This window comes from Doryrhamphus excisus, linkage group LG11 (assembly GCF_037039965.1).
Source record: "Doryrhamphus excisus strain RoL-2023G ecotype Guam linkage group LG11, RoL_Dexc_Guam_v1.1, whole genome shotgun sequence".
NCBI classification, from domain to species: Eukaryota; Metazoa; Chordata; class Actinopteri; order Syngnathiformes; family Syngnathidae; genus Doryrhamphus; species Doryrhamphus excisus.
Window position 1 is genome coordinate 8,726,885 of NC_136367.1, and position 22,789 is coordinate 8,749,673.

General features: G+C 42.8%; 1 protein-coding gene across 8 annotated transcripts in view; it reads right to left on the minus strand.

The window, feature by feature from the left end:
- Positions 1-448: 448 nt before the first annotated feature.
- neo1a (neogenin 1a) overlaps positions 449-22,789 on the minus strand; it is a 157,152-nt gene continuing 134,811 nt past the window's right edge. For 2 of the 8 annotated variants that reach the window (XM_058046025.2, XM_058046020.2), the window contains exons 12-29: positions 22,221-22,270; positions 20,567-20,711; positions 18,498-18,608; positions 18,225-18,419; positions 17,515-17,610; positions 14,168-14,400; positions 11,593-11,731; positions 11,086-11,193; positions 10,775-10,969; positions 8,828-8,860; positions 8,604-8,672; positions 8,358-8,493; positions 7,130-7,374; positions 6,685-6,777; positions 5,424-5,594; positions 4,477-4,764; positions 4,109-4,245; positions 449-2,722 (exon numbers count right to left, since the gene is read on the minus strand). In XM_058046025.2, the coding sequence (XP_057902008.2) occupies positions 2,570-2,722; positions 4,109-4,245; positions 4,477-4,764; positions 5,424-5,594; positions 6,685-6,777; positions 7,130-7,374; positions 8,358-8,493; positions 8,604-8,672; positions 8,828-8,860; positions 10,775-10,969; positions 11,086-11,193; positions 11,593-11,731; positions 14,168-14,400; positions 17,515-17,610; positions 18,225-18,419; positions 18,498-18,608; positions 20,567-20,711; positions 22,221-22,270 (2,597 nt within the window). In that variant the 3' untranslated portion in view covers positions 449-2,569. The other 6 variants (XM_058046023.2, XM_058046024.2, XM_058046029.2 and 3 more) reach the window with 6 other exon arrangements.

Below are 22,789 nucleotides of genomic sequence, written 5' to 3' on the forward strand. Positions count from 1 at the left end.
TTTCACAAATTGAAAATTATTCGTTTTGCTTTCTGTCGTAATATTATGGCTTATTATGTCTTTTATTTTCATCTTTCTGCATCTGAAATCCCAATGTTTCCCCTCATATAACTTGTAAAAATATTTTTCCATAGTATTTGCAATATTTTGGCCTTATTCTTGCAAAATTACTGCTCCTCCCCATTTATGCTGGTTTTTTTTCATATTTTACAAATACTTAAACTTCGTGTTTTTCTTTATTCTTGTAATATCAACCTCAAGTTCAACTTCAAGGCTTTTTCTTGATATTTCTACTTTTTAAAAAATAATATTCCCCTTCATATTGCCACTTCATTCTTTAAAAAAACAACATTAGCAAAACCAACTTTTTTCTTATGTTATTTGGATATAGTTTAATAACTTTCAAATGTGTTTTCTTGTATATTTTTCCTCTCGTTAGTCTAACATTATTTTGACTTGATTCTCCAAATATACACCCCCCATCTTAGTTTTTTCTCTCTCACATTGTCACTTTTTCCTTTAATACTTGAACTTCATGCTTGCGAAATGACATTTTCCCAATCATAACATCATCATATCATTTTACAACTTTCTTTTGTTATTTTGATGGGTGGTTTTGTTTTTTACATCACCTTTTTCCTTGTAAATATTTTCTGACTATCATGATTTTATTCCCATAATATATCAGTATCAGTCTTGCAGCATTATAGCCTCATCCCAATATTGAAAAACTGTTGAGTGCAGTATAATCATGAACAAGACAACTTCTTGCCTTCTTCATCTTGTGGTATATGTCATGAAAGAACGGTCAGAAACGTTTATTTTGTTAGTATTCATAATAGTTTGTATACATCAATAAAAAAACACCTTTTTTCCCAAACATGTTTTCATCGTTTTCTTAAAAAGCCACAGATGGGTTTGTTTTCCTACAGAAAGCAAAGAAAGCTCTGTACATGAACAAGCAACAACAGAATTCCTCATCATGAGCGTGTCTGCTCAAATTCATATCATCTCTGGAGCAGAAACCAACAAACAAACAAACAAACAAAAAACCCAAAAACCCAAAACATAACAAGACCAGCTGCCTGCTGCTTACCTAGGACACTACATTACACAAACAGCATTTGATATTCAAAACACAAGATATGTAAGAAATGTACTTTTCAAAAATTGTGAAAAAGTGCAATACAGGCTGAACTGTTTACAACTCAATAGATTCTTTCCCAAATGGAGTCTGGTGCTTTTTTCTTTCCATTTTTTTAACCAATCCCTCCACACCTCCAAAAATGGACCCATACTTCAAATCTCTTCCACTTCTACCGACATTCATGACCATGGACATGTATGACAGACATCACCAAAGTACCATTTTGTAAATGACTCGTTTCTTTGGGTAGCAGGGATGGAGAACCAGACTAGACGTTTGCTTCGTGGAAGAGTTTGCTTTTCTTCAAACAACAACAAAAAGTCAATCAGGGCTGTCCAAATATCCTAATTGAAGGACGCATGCCACCACTTTACATATTTTGTGTATCACAAGATACAAGAAATGCAAATTGGTGTTAATATCTCCTCGTTGGAACGGGCCAATAAAAAGAGTTGTGGGCTAAAAATGCACTTTGGACACCCCTGATAGAAATAAAAACCGACATCTTTGCATCCTATGACGTGACGCTGCATTCAAGGAGCAGCAGGAAGTTGTGTAAACTCCACTTATTGTGTTTTGTTCATTTTTGGAAACAACGCACACATTCAAACGTTTGTATAAAAGACAAGTCTTGTGTGTTGTAGGCGATTGTTTGACTGCAATGGGAGGGCGTGGAAGAAGGAAGGGGGTTAGCACCCTGAGTCCGACGGCGGCCTGTGAGGACATGCGGTCCAGTCCCACGCTGAAGACCTTCCCACCCGCAAACACCCTGGTAAGCAACACAACACAGTCCAACACAATCCATTCCAGCGCCCCGCTGTAAGAAGTTTACCACTCTCCTGTGTGATCCCACTCACGAGGAACGCAAAAGCACGAGGCAGTTAAAAAACAACATATGTACATGTTTATAAGTGTGTAAAAATAAAGTATATCATAACATAGAAAACAATACGCAGTCATGGGATAAAAACATAAGGACTATTTATGACTCATGTGGGCTTGGCTCGCCCAATAAGATGCACACAAAGAAACCAACATCAATACCAGCATGTTGTTGGACTTTTGACATGGACGTGCACGGCGGTGGACGTGCACGGTGGGGGTGCGGCACCCAACAAACACAAACGTTTGCATGTTGACTGACAGTTCAGCTAATTCAAAGCTCTCCGAGAATGGTTCTTCATAGAAAGAAGTGTCTGACTTTGCGTCCCTCCGATGGCCATCTCCTTCCTGAGACTGGTAAGAGACTGAAAGGTTTGTCATGGCGTGTCCACGGGCCTCGGGCCTCCCAAGGTGATGCTTTTTATGAATGGACTTTCCTGTACGCACGTCTCTACCTGGATGGTGGCAGGGGTGTGTAGTGTGTGTGTGTGTGTGTGTGTGTGTGTGTGTGTGTGCGCGCGTATGTATATGTGTGTGTGTTCATGGTGCTGTGGTGATGGCGTTCAGGTCCTTCATGAGGCCCTCCAGGTGGGCCATCTCCTCGGTCAACTCGTCAGGCTCGTAGCTCTGAGGGAGAGGAACAGGGTTACTGCGAGGGGCGGGGGAGGGGCAGGGGGGCAGGGAGGCAAGCACCTGGAGGAGGAGGAGGGGGAGGGGGGGGAGAAGAAGAGGAGAGGAGGAGAGGGTCAGTCAGGGACTTTTCAGAGGACATAGAGGGGTCAAATGGGTGGGCTGAGGGGAGATGATGGCTGAATAAGGCCACATGACCAGAAGGGGGCAGCAGACCAAAGCAAACGAGCAAAAAGCAAAGACAGCCAACAGATGATCAACAGCCAATAAAGGACTATTTGGGGGTGGGGTGGGGGGGCATTCCGACAGTGGGTTTTGTATTCATCAGCCATAACAAAAAATGAATTGATCAAGTTGAGCCACAAACATGGTGACGTGATGTTAAAGAAGAATAAAGAGAGAAAGAGGAAACAGAACATGTGATTAAAACCAAAGTCCATCTGACAGAAGTTCCACAATCCAGTACCCAAAGAAAACCTGACATGGCTTTGGAAGGATTGCATGATTTCTACCTTTCTACCACTTTTGGAAACATTAGGAAATGTTATTAAAGACGTTGGCTGTGTTTCCTTGAACACACGTCCATATTTACCCTGACAAGCAACATGCAGTACACGCCCCGAAACATGAGAGTGCCGCAATGGAGTCTAAACATCCTCAATCAACGCCGTCTTCACTTACCCTGAGTTAGTAACAATATACCATTAGTACTGTAATAAGTACTGTCATTTCTGAACTATACAACACACCAGTGTATTTGCCAAGCACACACAATTGAAAGAGAAAAAAAGATTTGTACATGTACATGTACATGTACATGTACATGTACATATACATGTACATATACATGTACATGTACAGTGTAGTCTATAAGCATCCTAAATAAAACCAAGTCGTCTTGTCCAGCGTCAGATTTGAACAGCCTCATTATTCCTTCATCACACACTTTGTCAGTCTCTCTCTCTCTATTTCACTGTCACTCTTAGTATTTAGTCTCCAGGCAAATTAGGCCTTTAGTTTGAGCGAGTGAGAAGTGAAACTTCACCATGGTGACTCCGGTTCCATCTGCCCACGGATCATCCCACGTACATCATCATTCATTAGTGGTGACTACCTTTATATTTCATATTTGAAATGTTTTTCATAAATGTGAGGTACATTCAAGAGAGAAGGGAAGCGTTCTGCAGCTGAATATAATAATCTTAAAATGATGTCAAATCTAATAACTTATTACTACAAAGGTGACTTTTAGTGCAAATGTTGATCCAAAATCAGAGGTCAATGTATTTCCTTCATTCATTGGTGGTCCTAGATCGTGTCCAAAACAAAACCGTACGCATGCTAACAAGTACTGACCGAAGAGCGTAAATGGAAACACAGCCATTATTATCCCAAGGCGGAAAGTCTGCCTGCATTACAACAAGCAGCCAATGGGGGCGCCATACTCACGCTGTCTACATCCTCAAGCATCTTGCTGGTCTCTGGCATGTCGGGGGCGTTGGGCACAGTGACGATCATTGGTGTTCGAGTCCTTCCCAGAGTCCCAATGGAAGCGGTTTTGACGACATGGGGGTGTGTGGGGGGGCCTGCATCACAGCAACACAGAAGATTACAGAGCATCAGGGATACCAGTACCGGTACCAGTACTTTATATGTTTACTGTACGGCACATCAATTAGTATGCAAATTTCTACCATCCAAAGACCTCCGATATTCTGCCTTTCTAAAAACAAAGGCAAATGAACGCTAGCAGGGAAATCCTCCTATTTGCAAATGCCCAGGTTGAGCGCAGGTGAAAGTGCTAGCAGGTTACTTACCAGTCTGAGCTAGCAGGGGTGTGCTGGGCAGGGCGGGGGACTCAAAGGAGGGGTGACTCGTCGCTGGGAGGGCAGGTACAGCAAAGCTCTTCAGGGGGTGTGCGTGAGCGTGGGGGTGGGCTGAGCGGAGGGGAGGCAAATTGCTGGTGTAGCACGATTCCTCCTCCGTGGTGGTGGAGCCATGGTAGCTGCCCTCGGGGTCCACCAGGATCTCGGAGGGGCAGGAGGCCTGCGAGGATGAGGCAGCTGGCGGAAGAGGGTCCGAACAAGGTGTATTCCTCACCGACTCTGGAGGACATAAGACGGTGAAGGAAGAAACATGAATGCTGGAGGTCATTTTGCTCCACAAGGAACAGATCTTCATATTGGACCATGGAAGAAAGTGGTCAGTCACACCTTCAATGATCATAAAGGCCTACCAGCTCCCTCCTAATGATTCCCATCCAAAACATGACTTAGCCTTGTTGAGATATGCTGGCTATATTCTACTTCATCCATCTGGACCACCCAGCATTGCCAAATAGTAGGTTCATGCATTACGGCAAGCCTGTGGAGGCTCCTACACCTTGGGGTTCATGGAGTTCAGTAATCAGATGCCATTTCATTGAAAAACAAACAAAAATATATTTTTATGACACCGTAATCCTATTTGCAAATATTCACATTATGATTTCACAATATTTCCAAGCATTTTACACGAAACTAACAACACAGAACATGCAAATATGGCTGTCCATATGCTGTTATCCATGGCTGTCACTTCTCTTAATCTGATCATCTTTACTCTAAAGAACAGCTGCAGCTCAAAGACTGCACACTTCATTGCATTTCATGGTAGAATTGACTGAAATATGAAGCGGAATAGAGTGGATTAGTGGAATAATATGAAGGTGAATCCGCACAAAGGAACGCCTGTCCTCCACCGTCCAGGATGTGCATGGTCTCACCTGTGGAGTCCACCCTGTCGAGGTGGGAGATGGGGGTGGCGCAGGCATGTGGGCGAGGGTGCCCGCTGCCTTGGTGGTAGAGGTAGCTGCGTGTTGGTGACGCCAGGCTGCCCATGTGATAATGGTGCTGATGGTTATCAAGGGAATGGATGGGATGAGCACTAATTACAGCTGTGGATGGGAATGGACATGGAAACACACCAACAAAGGTTTATCGTGACAGAATGATGATGAGAGATGTAGATGACATGCGCTCACATACACACACGCACATACATAAAATAAAATTTTATAAAATTAATAAAATATTAATAAATAATATACATTACTAATACACCTTTTATCAAGAACAAAATGCATGGAAGCACAATACAGTAGATCCTGTAAATAGATCTAGTAGATCATGTACTGTAAATAGCAATAACATCATAATAATAATAATCAGTCTTTATGCGATGTTTGAGGGCCCCTGGAAATCTCGGTGCCCAAGGCAATTGCCTGCGTTTCCCTAATGGTAGGTCCACCCTGAGTGAGAGTCAGGCAAAATGTGTAAACAAAGATGGCAGTAAGTGGAATGAGATTAACATGCTAGCATAGGTAGGTTTAGCCTGTGACAAGCTGTCATCAATTGACTACATATTTTACACACAATTTTTCATTCTATTCCATAATGAGAAACAAAGTGAATGTCAACACAAGCCAGGTCGCATATATGTGAGTAGATGACGAGCATTATATGATTCTATATGGCATATATGTTTGATCAAGGGTGGAATTATCAAGCTGATTCACGACATGTAAACAACACATTTCTACCAACAAATGGCCTAATCATGGGGACTATATACAAAACAATCTGTCATGACTACTGAAAATGCGGGAATCCACTATACGTTGAATCTGTTAACTTGGGCTCCCATTTGTCCCATTTCCACCATATCTTACTTATTGTGTGGAAATATGGGCTAATAACTATAAAAGCAATCTTCACCCGCTAAATGTACTGCAAAAAAGGTCAGTAAGGATAATTCATAATGCCGCCTACAGAGAACATACTAACTCCTTATTTCTAAGATCACAAATACTTCAAACAGCTAAAATAATGCATAAGGCTAAAAATAAGCAATTAGCTAAAAATGTCATCCAATACTTCTCTACAAGAGAGGAGAAATATGATCTCAGGGAAGAAGTACATTTGAAACCATTACCATTGCCATTTGTCCAGACCCATTCACACACACACGGTTACACACACACTTACGCTGAGGTGGCTGTGCATCAAAAGGCATCATCATTTTAGGCCTCATCCCCCGTCGGCCTGCAAGTGTAGACATGCTGTCCTCTGATTCATGGCCTAAAAAGTATGGTGGAAACCAGCAGCCAATCAGAGAGCGCCGCTACTCTAATGGATTTTATGACCGAGGACCTTTTGAAATGTTCTCTTTGGATTTAGTTGCAGAACACATATTGACAAACATGATTGACTGAATCACTTTTGATGCAAGGAAGTGGAGCAGTGACACAAATCATGTATGACAAGCATGAAATGTTCAGCATGGTAATGGCAGACAAAAGGCTGAACGCTCGTGTCCTGTAGGTGGCAGTAATGTACACCATCAAATAAAACCAACTCCTTCATTTTCTGTGCGTGTACCTTTGGACAAAAACATCTAAAAAACATTCCTGGAGAACATTCAAAGACTGACCACGATAAGAGTTGCGCCGCTGCTGCAGGTGGGGGTTGCCGTCCATGCCGCTGTCAGCCGGAGTGATGTCTTGGGAGGTGCGAGGGATTGGCGTTTCGGTCATGACCGGGTTTGGCTCTGGCGACTTATCCATCGGTTTGAGCTCCAGCCGCTCGTGGTGAATCCAAAGATCAGGGGGTTTCAAGTCCTTGGAGTTCCCCTTGTATTTATGCGAGCCGTTGGAGGACTTGGAGGCCGCACGTTTCCTGCGAACCACAAAGCGGACAGCCATAGAGAAAACAGTCTCACATTCTGAAGGAAGCCAGAGGACCGTAAAAGTGTGTGGTCCACGTGATCTTAACACTGGGATGCTGGAAACAGTAGGGAACTGGAAAAAAAGGTTCTGGTCCGTTCATAAAACACAACGACCTCAGCCAGCACTCTGGAGAATTATGAGCGGCTCGGAAGCTCGACAGGCGAAGTGAAGCCGCAGTAAATCCAAGCCTCATGGGGACAACAACAGGTAAGAAGCTGAGTCAGACTTCAAGGGAGAATTCAAAGATTTAAGGGAGTAGATGTACAAGTAGAGTATGTACAACGAGTATCATTTACATATTATCCAATACCAAAGCCAAATACTGGAAACGGTGCCTGAAGGCAGCTTCACTTAAATCATGGCGTTTAACACAGTGTATTACAAAAAGATGTATTTAAGCATGTGAGCATTGAAGTATTTAATCAGTCGGCTCTGGGTCCAACTAACCATGATAAACCAGAGACTGCTGTACGTTGTCCAAAATATTTTTTAGGAGTTTTGTGAAATGCAAGTTCAACAGAATAGTGATTGAAATACCTTGTTTGCTTCTTTCTTTCAGCTTTCCCCCAAGTAATAAATTCACCAATAGGAAGTAAAAACCACAACAAATTGTCATAATTCTGACCGCAAAGCCAGTAGCAATACATAATGTGCAAAAATCCTGCATGATTTTACTGTACAGTACTTCAAGCGCTGCTTACGTGTGTGCATTCTCCACAATTTGAGGAGAAACTGAAAATGGATACAGCTTTCTGGCAGTGGACAGTCTGACTGATGTGGACAGTCAGAATTCCGTTGTTTTACCGTCTTGAATGGAGCACTGCTGTTGGTCTGTTAAGGTCAGCAGTAACCACTTATTCTTTCTACTGAGGTTGATTACGCATCCCAAACAAAAAAGAGGTCAAAAGTCAACCTGGCAGGGCTTTTACCTACTTTTTCTGGTGGGATGTGGTACGCCGTGTACACAGAAAGGCCCCCACCACCACCACGATGATGGTGAACGCCCCCACTGAGATGATGATCACAATGACCAGGATGTGACTTTCACTGTTTCCCATTCCCGATTTGCCTAGGACAGATTTCATCATGTCAGCATAGCAACAAAGACATGCTGTGCATCGAACGCCTAACAACTTGCAATGCAACATATGCAACATATGAAAATATGGAAAATCTTACCAACTGCAGAGCCGGGATCCAGGGGAAGTTGGTTGCCTGGAGGTCCAGGCTTGGATGGAAGATTTGAGGCTGTGAGTGGAAATAAACCAGGTTAAATAAGAGGAAATGGGTTGTCTTTAAATTGATGTATGACTTCTGGTCCTGTCTGCGTCTTGAAAGTCAACGGCCTATACTGGAACTTCTTTAGTAAAAGGAGCACAGTCAGCAGTGTAAGGGGGGTTTACCTTGGTCATTAGCCATTTTGTCAGAGGACTCAGCTTAAGGAGGGCAGAGAGGGAGAGAATAAAATGCAAAGAAATACAACAGGTTAGCTAAAAGGAGCAGCAAGTGAGAAAGAAAGACAGTAAAGCCAATACAGTGGATCCCCGTACCGTCACAATGACTGATGAGATGCAAATGTTTGTTTGGCGATGGAGGCTCTAGCTTTGACTCGCAATCCCACCTCAAAACATGCAACAGGGTGAACACATGTTCATATTCTATCAGAAATGGTTCCTGGAATTATGAACAGTGTAGATTTGATATCTACAAAATGCCATGATCATTCATGAGTGGTGACTACCTACACATTTTTTACTTTCAATGCTGATGTGAGGCATATTTAGAGCTTAACCTGGATTGTTGTTGCAAGTGGACATGAGCAAAATGAAGAGAGGGGGAAGCTGAATGTAATTATTCCAACTGTAACTTTTATTGCAAATGTTCATCCAAAGAAGAGAACGTCAACGTCAAGCTGGCGGGAGCATTTTTTTAGGGGAAGATGTGTGTCAAATATAGATATTTTATGGGTGTACCAATTAGTTGTGTTTGGTTGCCAATCACGGGGATCGACCATACATGAAGAATGAGTCATGGGGTGAACAACATCATAAACAGCAATAAGTAGTCTAGAAGTCGTCTACAGAAAAGCCAAGCTAAGACTTCATAGTGAAAAAGATTTAAAGGGGACCTATCATGCCCATTTTTCTGGTTGTGGAGTTGTGGACTTCTATAGAGAAGCTACACACAATAACCAGCACAGAAAGCTTTCTAGAGTTCCAGAATCTGCACCTATTCCAGCTGGATTTCCTTGGATTTTGTGCTTCCTGTGAAAACAGTCTGCTTTCATTTAGGAAGTAGAGACGAGACAGTCCGAAGTTTCTCAAGAAAAGAGGTTGCTTCAAGACGTCTCTCAACGGTAAGTAGCTTTAGCATTTTAGCGTTTTTGGAATAGCCACTTTACACGTTACAGCTGTTTTTTGTGTGTTTTTTGGTGTTTAAAAAAAGACTGATTGTGATGGGAAATGGCTACTAGCAAGCCCCTCTCCCGGTATGCAAGTCAATGTTACTCACTGCTGGCCCTTCTGACTCTTCCACATGACCAAGTAACGTTGGAAAGGCGTCAGACTTCAGCAATAGTTTGTCGGCTAGTCCAGCTGCATAGTGGCACGTTTTCACTAAACAGTCCAGTGTCAAATGCCGTTGACAGATTAAAATTAATTTGTATTGCTGGTCGGGAATCAGGAACTCCAAGCACGTGCCTGATGGTGGCGTCTTTAGGAATTGGAAACAAATGTAGATTTCCCTTACACCCAAAGAAACAATTCCAGTGAACTTTGCGAACAATGTAAACACGGAAACAGTGCTTTGACGAGGGCAGAGAGCGTATCTGGCCAACAGCGCACGCCCATATAAGGAAGTCTGCCCATGTGTGACATCACAAACCTCCAGTCATACCACGCCCACTGAAACTAAGCGTTTTGAGCCAACCCAAACTTCTTTCAGGGCTCACTTCCAAATGCACAAACCTCATTATCTGAAACTTTGGCATGGTTTAACACCAGAATCCAACATTCTAACTACATTTATAGGTCAGAAAAGTGGAAAAAGCATCATAGGTCCCCTTTAAGTTTTCATCCAATAGTAAAGTAAAGGTTTCAAGCTGTTACACTTGATGGGTCTGCCCACCAAAATGTACATTTAAGCCAAGCAAGCAAGCCAGGCTTTTGGAAGTCTTAAGAAATGGACTGATTTAACAATATTTCCATCATTGTGATTGCAGTTGGTTGCAGGTTTCCATGTGCACTGCGACATAATGAGAGGCGTTATTATTGGGGAGCAACATTTGAACCTTGCCCCACCCAACCAAGGTAGAAAAAAGACAAGTGCTTGGGTTTAGTTGTCATACTTACTCTTGGGGGTTCTAAACTGTACGGCATCAGACATTGGGCCCGTGCCTTTTGAGTTTCGAGCTTGGATCTGGAAATAGTAGGTGGTGTCCAGAGTCAGGTCCTGTATCTGGTGGGTTAGGCGGTTGCCCATCACAGGTTCAATAACCCAGTCATGAACCTCTGCATTGACGTCTGTGCTGTAGTAGATGATGTAACCTGTGTACATGATGTAACAAGGTGGTCCAAAGGCCGTCAATTGGAAATAAAATGAGTGTTGGAACTGGTAACTTATCAGCAATAGAACATCCCTGTGTGGAAACGATGTGACTGACCTGTGATCTTTCCATTGGCCTCTGAAGGAGGCTGCCAGTTGACGATGATGGTGCGAGGTTTGTTCTCTTTGCTCACCACTGTCACGTCTTTGGGGGAGGAGCTAGGAACTTGAGAGGCAAATAAAAAGATGTCTTTTTATCGCCATACATGTCGTAGGACACTTTACTAATACGTCTGCACACATCTAGCATGATAGTTTATAGTTTTGTTTTAAGCTAAAGAAAGTATTGGGACTCAACGACAAAGAAGATGATTTTTTGGATGAGCATTTTGTCCTAAGCTCTCCTTCGACTCCCAAGGCCACAGTCTGTAGTTTATGAAGGAGTGACATTATAAACGAGGAGATGCTGCAAATAGCAAGGTCAAGGTGTGTTCAAGGTACTGAAGTATTGAACAGCTGGGCGCACACGGGGTGAAAGAGGCCCAACATAGGTGATAGTTGGAGTACTCATGCAGGACTCTGAGATGTTTTGTGTGTGTTTGTAGTTAGCTAGTAGTGCTCCTACTGGTTTCAAAGGTGGTGCCCTGGGCTGTCATGCTCCATGTGCTGGTGCGGCGGCCTTTGGTCACCATGACAGAGAACTCGTAGAGTGTGTTGGCCTTCAGTCCGGGTACCATGTGGTACAGGTTGGTGGCGTTGGCCATCTGTGGATGGAGAGACAGCAGAGACAGCAATTACTTGAATTCATGAACTTTGAACCCCACTGAATGTAAAGGAGATTTGTCACTTCAGTTCTTTTCCCACAACATTGAAAGTTTTTCATAGAGATAACACCACGGGTGTCTAGTCCTTGTTCTCGAAGACTCTTATCTAGAACGTTACTATATGATTCATGTGCTGTTCTCCAATGGGAGTGCTTCAGTAGAAGGCATGTCAGTGCAGAATGGAGAAGTAGAGATGTAAGCTTCTCACACACTGTTTGACAGATGAAAAGAAGCTCTTGTTAATAGACTTGTTAATTTATTGGATTTAGTTAATTGGATAAATGCATAACGAAGCCTGTGGAGGTCCTTAATCACTGTCACAGTATGAGAATCCCACCAATTGTAGCATGAGCTAATGCGAATGGGCCATGTTGAAACAATACAGCTGTGATGTTGACAATTTGTTGCTGGTCTGGTTATTGCACAGCTTCATCATCTACAGTAAGCATGAAGCCACAGCAATAGCGATCAGCACGGATCGTGGAAGTTCTTACTTGTGCTTTCATCTGTATGGGGGGTGCGGTGCCACCACCGAGTGGGACAATGACACTCACTATTATAGAAAGGATTACCAGCTTCCCAGCATGCTTTGCCGTATTTGTCATGGTAAAAAGTTGCTAAAGTTAGACCTTTCCAGATGTTTGTTATTCCCTGTAGTAGCAGTAGTTGTCATATGTTGTGTTATTTTTGTGTCGGCACCGTGATTGATATTAGTATTCTATTTAGTGCACCCCCCACCCACTCAGCTTACTTCTGAGAGGTCAGGCCATCCATGCCATTTGTTCTAAAGTAGAGTTGTCCAAAGTGTGACCCGGGAACCATTTCGGCACACAGCTTGTTTTTTATTGGCCCTCTGCATATTGCATTATTAGATATTTTGCTAGTTTGCTTTGTCACCTATAACACAAAGCTAAGAAGCATAGATTGACCTAAAGTGAAGGATTTTTTTTTAATTTTATTTTATTTGGGCAAATATATGAAACATTACAGTGCATTTCTTACATCAATCAAAATATAACTTTCCATTATTTACATTTGTATTCAACTATCTGATCACAAGCCCAAAAGGAGTAGGCTGAAGCAAAAGCTTATAAATGCCTACCCCTTTTTGCAAGATATAATCATGTTCATGCCACTGTCTTGTTTTCCCCTGTTATTATTATCATTGTAATATTATTATTGTTATTACCATTATTGTTAGAATCTTTATCATTATTACCATTATTATTGTTATTATTATCACCATTATTATAATCATCATTAATATTACCATTTTCATCATTATAGTTGTAACAATTTTAGGATTTAAAAAACAATTATTTAATGATTTAATTTTACAGACTTCATTGCTTCTTGTAGAGTGCTGTATCATTCCACCTGTTTTCTGAAATCCGCTTGAAATCCATATTTGTGCTTTTATTGTCAAGTTATTAGCCCACTTTTCCCCCCTAAGTGTAACATTTACGTATCATTTTCTGGATTGCATGTGACTAATCTTGTGCATTAAAAAACAAGAACTTATCTTAAATGTACAAAATGTACCTAAGCCGCCATCCTTCCATTTTTCTGTTGGCGACCCTCTGTGGAAAAAGTTTGGACACCCACTATAAAGTGTTGTTGTCTTAAGGCCTTTTGGGCAGAGGGGCGCCCCGGTGCTGGGGCCCTAGTGGGGGCCTAAATCAACACTGTCTGCACAAAAGGCAACGCAGTGAAACATGACACCACTGTTACAATCACCATACGATATAACGGGGGCGCCCAGACTTTTTCCATTGAGGGCTGTACACTGAAAAATGAAAGGATGCTATGTGGACTTTCACAGTTTTAATTTGGAAAACGGGCAAAAACCAAGCCAACACGTACATGCTAAGATGTTATATATAATGTACACTAACACTGTATACTGTACTCTTTAACAGCAGAATAGAAGAAGTAGAAGTGTAGTGTGTAAGGGATGCCAACTAGGAGGGTTATGATGGTTATATCATCTTGGTTAAACCTCACCTTAAACCTTAAATCTTAAACCTTAAACCTGACGCCTGAAGAAATGTGCAGCGACTCACCTCCACAGCCAATTACAGCTTCCCGCCGTTTTGATTGATAGCTAGATTTGGCCTCCTCTTCACCCACCAAGATGTGTTACTACATGTTGAAAAGCAGGAATCTGCTGACTGTATTTCAGCATTTCTATTCTATTCTATTTCTTCTTTGAATATGTTGAAAGGTAACTGAAGAAGCTAAAACTTGCTAAGTATTGTATATTTCTGCATGTGACTAAGCGTGTAAAAATGGATTACGGAAAGTATTCCAAACCAAAAAGACATTCCATTAGAAAAGCACCACTCCCAGCGTTCCGGATGAGTTGAAGACCCTCACCTTCATTTTGGTGTTGGCGGGGATGTTGGTCTTCCAGCGCACCGTATAGAAGCGGTTATCTGTGATCTTTTGGTTCTTGGGCAGCGAGTTGTCCGCCCAGGTCACCTTGATGGTGTCGTGGCTCAGAACGGAGGCCTGAACCCCCACAGGAGGCATCATGGGGGTGGGATCTGGTACTGGGGTGTATGGAGCATGGAAGAGTTCGTACAGGTCAACATCAGGGTCTATGGGGTCTGCCCGTTCGGCAGTAAACCCGCATGCAAGCGTACAAATTAAAATGAGCAAATTAAAACACAGAAATGCATGGCATGGTCATGGCACAATCACACCAGATGCAGGGCAGGACAGACAGCCGGGGTCAGGTTATTGGGTTATCAGGAAGGATGGGGGGGCAGGGGAGAGGGGGTGAAACAAAACATAAGCACAACAAACATGGGATTGGGAAGGGTGAAGAGAAAGAGAAGAAGATTCTATTAGAAAAAAAACAGACAAATCTACAACTACAAGTTGCATTGTTGTATCTACGTGTACTAGTACTACTGGGACAGAAAGGCAAAGATGCTCTATCGAGTACAAATAAAACGTTTCAACTTCCATCCGACCTTCTACATTGAATACATTTGGATTGCCACAAATCAATTTGGTACTTCCTGTTAGGTGGTGGTTACGCATTCAAAGTCAAATACGGTGAAATCAAATACGGTGGTCATGAAACACAAAAAAATACAATGCACGTGTCATGGCCAATTATGCAAATTTGATGACGACATCATCTGCCCGGCAACCCACCACAAATAAATATCAGTCCTGTGGGAAACATCGGCCATGTTAAGAAATGCTGTATTCTAGTTTATATACTGTAGCCGTCTGTAGACACCTTTTAATTCAAAGTAGACTCCAGGGTGCCCCCCCCCTTCCCAGCCATGGCTTGACTTCTTCAGGGTCTGCCCTCCATTAAGTGATAACAGAAAATGCTTCAGTCAGTCATCCGTGATGACTCACCTGAACTACTTCCTGCTCCTGTCGGCTATGAGATGTGAGATGCTCTTTGTACTGTGAGCATGATGAAGATTCAAGCGCTCCAGTACCTTCAGTATTTGCAAATTGATCACCACAATGAAGGGGCTGACTCTCTGATGGGTACAAGCCCTGATTTATTACATTTCATGTGGATATGTCATGTGATGACACCTCTCAACAGGAGTTCACCAAGTTCCAAATGTTTCCCAAGTACTAAGTACTAAGTACTAAGTACTATCTATGTAGGTCAGCTTGTCTTTTAATCCCGAGCTGAACTAACTGGCAGGAAAGGAAGGCCCCCCCAAGGATGCAGCAGCAGACGATGGTGGAAGGTTTGGTTCTGCTTTGAGAGGAAACGTTTGGATCTGTCGAAGGTTTGCCAAAGCCACCACAGGGGGTCCGGGTGTGTGCGGTGCCGTGTGCGGTGCCGTGTGTGTCGACAAGGATGTGAGGAGGAGCGGTGAATTTCATAGCGAGGCTCGTGGCGGCTGTGCGTGCTCTTACACTTGCCACCCCCCACCTCAAAGGACGTTGACGTGATTCATGTCATAGAGCATCCCGCCTTCTCAGCGGGGCAATAGAGCAATGGCGGAGACAAAGTGGCGCCATCAAGGCTGGATGGGGAGCTGTGAGGCTAGATCTGACAGGGGGGCAGATGCACACCCCCCCAGTGGGGCACTCCGGGGAGCATGAACTGGTTGTCTTCGTACAGTCAACTCAACTTTCACAAAGTGTAACTAGCAGGGTTTCACACAATGAGTTAAGACTGATGGACGTTTTTTGCCTTTCATTGGCAAGGCAGCAGCGCTCTGATCAAACACACAGAAGCAGCAAACACTGAGGTATTTAGATTATTAAGAGGTCCTGCTTGGGTGTTATAGCTACACAAACCCCATTAGATACACTTAAATGAGATGATTTGGTTTCCTTTGCTGGATATGGTGTATTAATGTTTGTATAATGTTTATTAATGCAGTGGAATAGAACTGCAGTGTATCCTAAAGCAAGTTAACGTGACCGAATCAACCTTCTTAACCCGTGTCAGTGCACCTAATGCAGACCTGCCAACCTGAATGTAGCGCCAATTACGATAATGTTCGGTGAGGCACACAAAGATCAGACCTTATCGCTGGAACTGCAGTTCTATTGCAGGTTTTAATGACACCAGAAACGATAACGTAATAATCATAATAATAGCATTTCAAAAACCAACATTCATTCATTTTCTACCGCTTTTTCCTCACGAGGGTCGCGGGGGTGCTGGAGCCTATCCCAGCTGTCTTCAGACGAGAGGCGGGGTACACCCTGGCCAGCCAATCACAGGACACATATAGACAAACAACCATTCACACTCACATTCATACCTATGGACAATTTGGAGTGGCCAATTTCCTAATGAATCCAACTTTTTCCTGAGTGATGTTTTCCTGAGCATGTTTTTGGAATGTGGGAGGAAACCGGAGTACCCGGAGAAAACCCACGCATGCACAGGGAGAACATGCAAACTCCACACAGAGATGGCCGAGGGTGGAATCGAACCCTGGTCCTCCTAGCTGTGAGGTCTGCGTGCTAACCACTCGACCGCCGTGTTGCCCAAAAACCAACATAAAACATCAATTTTCAAACTATCGACCAGTTTATGGAGAAGCTATTCAACAACATTCGATACAATTAATCACACCATCCTAACTACAAGGTTTGGAATCAGAGGATTCGTTTTGAATTGGGTCAAAAGTTACCTAGCTAACAGGACGCAATATGTGAAGCTTGGAGAATACACATCGGCAAGTTTAAATATTACATGTGGAGTACCACAGGGGTCGATACTGGGACCAAACTTCTATATCAATTACATCTGTATATTGACAAATCTTGTGGAATTACTGGATGTTGTTAGCTTTGTTTATCGCTACAAAACAATAGTAATTGAGAGAGAAAGGTTGTGTTATTGCAGCTGGGACTAATCAATGTTCAATCAATTGATTCGTGGAAGCGGGCGGTACGCCCCACGAATGGAAATAATATTCTACAAGCCGACCAATCACAGCATTTATAGTCTACTCCGTTGCATTTTTTGGAAGTCTGTGTCATACGTTACCCTGGATTCTGATCCCGAACTGAGGAATTGCAAGGTTACAAGAGTATTCAAAGGTCAAAATGTGAGCAGAACATGTTGGCAGGTCTGCTGATGCCGTATCCGCATTTCTACTAATAGGCACAAAATGATGTTGGGATGTCTTACTTTGGTGCAAAAACCCCAACAATTTACCACCAGCTTTGAATGAAAAGACACACACTCAAACGTGAATTAGACACTTGTGCCATACCTGACTGCGGCCTGGTGATGGCGCTCTCATACACAGGGATCCCCTCACCCAGATTGTTGTAGGCCTTGAGTGTGATCACATAGTGGGAGCTGGGGTCTGAGGGAGAAGGAGGGAGACATGAAAGACAAATTGATGTACATAATCAAGCTGAAACTGAACTCGTAATGGTGATATTAGCTCCACAAAGCATTTCAATACAATTCATCTTGCTGTGTCTGGAATGAAGGCTTTAAACGTACACACGTAGACGCTTCGCTACCACAAGCATCATATTTTAAACCACTAATGCTTTTTTTCACACTACTCAGGCCAGCGGTGTCCAATTTTTACTTATCCAATTTTATTTGCCGACGAGGCCTCAGGCCAAATAAAGAAAGAGCTGCAGGCTAAAATCTTTTCAGCAGCAAACCTTTGACTAAAGACATGTAAATACAAATGTTCCTTATTTCATCCTTTAAATAGCATTGGTGGAGTTTTCTCCCTTTATCAAATATAATAAATAATAAATATATCTAATATATATATATATATATATATATATATATATATATATATATATATATATATATATTTATATAATATTTATCAGAAATGTTTAAATGTTGTGTCTTCTTAGTGTTTGAGTGTGGCTGTGTGACACAAAGGAGCCCCTCCAGTGTAATTAAATGTCAGAAAAAAAAAACCCACACATTGCAAATTGTCTTTCTCACCGAGGTTTTCGATGGTGTAGTAGCGCTGCTTGTAATCGACTTTGATGGTCTGAGCGTGAGGGCTGCCGATGCCGTAGCCGATGGTGTAACCACGTACAACAATGTCCTGGTTCTCTGGTGGCGTCCAGCTCACCACGATGCTGTTGACCAGTGGACGGACGTGAAGTGAACTGGGCTGGTCGGGGACTCGTGATTCTGGCAAGGGAGGTTAGCGGTAAAATGTTTATGAAAGGACATTTTGTGCGTGTAAAGAAGTAAGGCAGTGAATACTACCATCAAGATCACTCTCAAACGTCTCTGCTGTGGTCCAGTCGGTGGCGGGGCCTGTGCCGTTCACGGTTATGGCCGACACCCGGAAGGAATACTCTGTCCCACGTTCCAAACCTTGAACAAAACCAAAATAGGTCCCCGTTAATCCTACAGGTTCAGGATTTTGGTAAGCCCAAAGTTGGACTCTTTTGGCCTACAGTCATCCTTCATGTCCCGTTAATTACAACAGACGAGCCGTGTGGATTACGGAGTGGCTAGAAGACTGGTGCTAGCTTTGGTATTCATGAAATGACCCGTCGCCATTTTGCACTCGCTAAGAAAAATGAACTATTGTCAAAGTGTTCCACTTGCTCCCAACATGCTCATTTCTCACTACTTTCTCCCTGTACCGACTATTTCAGGCCACCCCCGGGGTAGCTTCTGAATCTGCCACGCCACCCACGTCCCCGGGGCTACATCTCCCCTAAATTCATTTGAGCCAACAAACACCCCCCGTTTCTTGCCTCCAGAATGTTAGCAAAAGGATATCATCAACTTTTAAGTGCATATTCTCTTTGATGCGCACACAGCAGGAGGTCAAGCCCCATACGAGCTGCTGAGCTAACATGTAATATTAATCGCTGATTGATTTTGCCGATAGCCGGGGGATGTGACGGCACAAAACAACTTAATTGAGGCAAGAATCATCAAATTCACGCAACATTTCTAGCATGCAAGTCCAAAAAGGAGTCAAAACCAAGTACAAAAATAATGAAAGGACCCTGCTGTGAATGTTTCTCTCTAATTGAGTACGTTTCATTAGAGGAAAAAGGAAAGAGGAAAACATCACTCAGGAAAAAGTTGGATTCATTAGGAAATAGGCCACTCCAAATTGTCCATAGGTATGAATGTGAGTGTGAATGGTTGTTTGTCTATATGTGCCCTGTGATTGGCTGGCCACCAGTCCAGGGTGTACCCCGCCTCTCGCCCCAAGACAGCTAGGATAGGCTCCAGCACCCCCTGTGACCCTCGTGAGGATAAATGGTAGAAAATGAATGAATGAGGAATATACATGTATACATACGTCATGTATACATTAGGATGCATGCATCAAAAAACACAATTATTGAATTTTGATATAGCTGGGTACAAAAAGTGTTCCAATATATGTAGAAACAACCCATACCAAATATTTTTCCAATCCATGATTATTTAGGGGTGCCACCATACATCTGTTTTTGTGGAATAAAGTGGTGAACAGTTCAATGGTCGCCATGGAGATTTGAGGTCAGCAAAGGCTGCAGCTCAAGGTGATCTTTATGTTTTTGTTGGTATTTATACTCCTATTACATATTAATTTGTGGTTTTGTCTTTGTAATTTGAATGATTTGTAGTCATATTTATAGGTATTTAGTGCTCATTGCCTCTACTGTAGCTAACATTAGCTAGCTACAGTTTGCTAATGACAGTTAGCTAATAGCTGAGCAAGCATAACATCAACAACAGTAATATAGAGTAGACAGTATTGCTGATGCCTCATATTTATTGAGAGTAGTACTGTAGTCCTACATAATGTGATATACACTTGTCCATGTATTATTTTAGGCACTGTGCAGCACAACCCACCAGCTCTCCTAAGATGCTGCCCTCAACAACTAGTTCCTTTCAGACTAGCAGTCTCAGCTTGGTCTTTGGTCTGGGCCCCCTTTGATAACCCTATAGAAAATCATGGTGTATACAAGTTCATTGTACTCAACATTTCCAGGTCAACTTTTTGGCAATTGCACATTAGAAATTGCACATTTTCTGAAATTTTACAAAAGTTTATGTGTGAGGTGGCACCCCTAAATCTCAATGGATTTCCTCAAAACTTTGCAAAACACATTTTTATGTTCATTAGAAAAAATTGGAATGCCAGCCAAATTGATATTGTGAATTTAACATTTCCCATTCAAATTGGATGCACCCTAATATACATGTATATATACATGTATATATACATGTATATATACACATGTTGGTCATGGTTGGTCTACGTTCCTCTCTGTTCTTCCCTTCGACCGTAACAGAAGCAGAAAGTCAGCGTCCATTACCGTCAATGAGCTTGGAAAGCTGGGTCCCCCCGGTGGTTTCTGCTGTCTCACTTCGCCGTGATCCTTTACGGTATCGGATTTTGTAGCCAGTGATTTCCCCATTCTGCGAATTTGAAGGCGGGGGCTGCCACCGAAGCATGATGCTCTGGGGAGGGCAAATGAGAGTCAGCGCAACAAACTTTGTTCCTACTGTACAGTAAGTTAAATTACACTTGTTGACTGCGGGCTAAGGCTTCATAAATGACAGCATGCATTGATACAATGCATCAAGTACAGCGCTTCCATTTTCCACAGTGTTGCACCAAAGGATGAATGCATGAACATGTCACACACAGACGCTGCATCCTGGCTCCTTTGAGGAAAATGCACAAACTCAATTTGTGTTAAGTGGGTTAGCTAATTTCCATTTTCTTGTTGCATTTGTCCATTTTCCCTTGAAACGCAGCTTAAAATGTCACATGAAGGAGGCTGAGGAGAAAAAGTGATTCTCCATCCCAAATTGGCCCAGTGTTATGGTCAGTTCATTCCATCAATGCATAATAAACTAATTCCAAATGAAACACCGCAGGTCCAAAGAAACAAACAATAGACAAGGAACATTTGCAAGTAAAGGATGCCAGATATTTGGGCGTCACTGGGGAGAAACTAAAAACAAATCCTGACAATACGTGTCCTTTCCATCAAACAACTTATCTTCATGTTCTTCTGAACATCATCAGCAGCAGCTGAGTGCTTTCTAACCCACAAATCTCAGCTGGCTCTCCCTGGACATGGGTGGCCAGTGCTCACTCAAGCTGCTACTGTGTGATAGGGTTATTGAACAGCTCTTTTTTGGCTTTGCTTTGACAGTTCTCTCTCTCTTGCTCTGTTCATACCGACCAGGAAGGAGGAAAGCCCTTCAAACTAATTTCTGCAGTCAGTGCATGCACCCGAAGATGTTTCCATCTTCCCCTCTGCTATAAGGCTCGCTATTTGCACCATCTGTCTCACATAACGTGATTGAGGTACATCTTTAGAAAAATGTGCGGAATAGGCCCGCAGCCCTCTGTTTGAACATGTAATGGCAAAAAAGATAGGCGGTCTGGGGCAGCTTCCTGTTTTCATCAAGAGCCTGCTGTGAAGGTTGCAGCCAGTGGAACACCAGAGTGGATCTAACAGTAAGAAATCTGACTTTGACACTGAACTTGCTGCTTAACAATATGGAGCTGAAGATTCAATTGGACAAAAAACACATTCCAAGTAACTATTACTGTGATGGCCACCAAATGTTTGATCATGAAAGATTCCTATTCAAAATCTAATATCACGCCGTCCTTCTTTATAAATGATGGGACTTCCGCTATTGCCCGTCCACTGTAATCTGAAGCATGCATACCCACTCAGCAGCGTGTCTTCAGCTGAAACTATACTGATGGAGTGTGATACAGAGGATAAAACCTTCTGACAGGCAGGCCTGCTGCTGATGAGACGATCGATGAGGGTTCACACACCCTCTTAACCAGCCGGGGCTGCAGGACTGTGTCATGCGGCTAATCGCACACAAAGCACTGTTGTGTTCTTTCAATGTTGGCAGGGAATCAACTATCTATTTTTCACAAAACGAGCAGCTTACGCTCAGGGAAATCAGATAGAAACCTTTTAAACTGTGGCTTACCTTTGAATTCTGAACCTCCAGAGTGAAATTTTGGGGAGGGGCGCTTGGCACTGCGATGCAGAAGAAAACAATATGACTGTCAGAAAATGCAAATGTATTCAAATGTGACAGAAGCCACTGACCACAATATTATGTAAATGGCATACTAGGCCTGTAGTTATTGATGTAGCAGTATGTTCATGACAATGCTTCTCATGAATGTATTTGTGGCGGCCCGTCATGAATATATTGGGACATATATTGTCCCCCTGTGTGCCCTTGCTCCCAAAACCATAATACCGTAATGGGACTGCCTGCGTAGCTTTTCATTACAACGCCGGACATCAGATGGCATTCTAACTCTTCTTCTTAACATTTTAAGCGTCAAAGTTGCTAAACTGTCCTGGTGTACTTTATACCAGGAGGTGGTGGATGTCTGTAATTGTAATCTGAGGAACATTTTCCATGGAAAGTTTACAAGTTGACTTTGAAGCCCCGTGTGCATTTGTCAGGAAGTCAGTTCGCCACGATTGTCCGCACGCAGCATACTGGAGCTGATGCTTTGCCTCGCTGTGTTCGGGGATGTGATG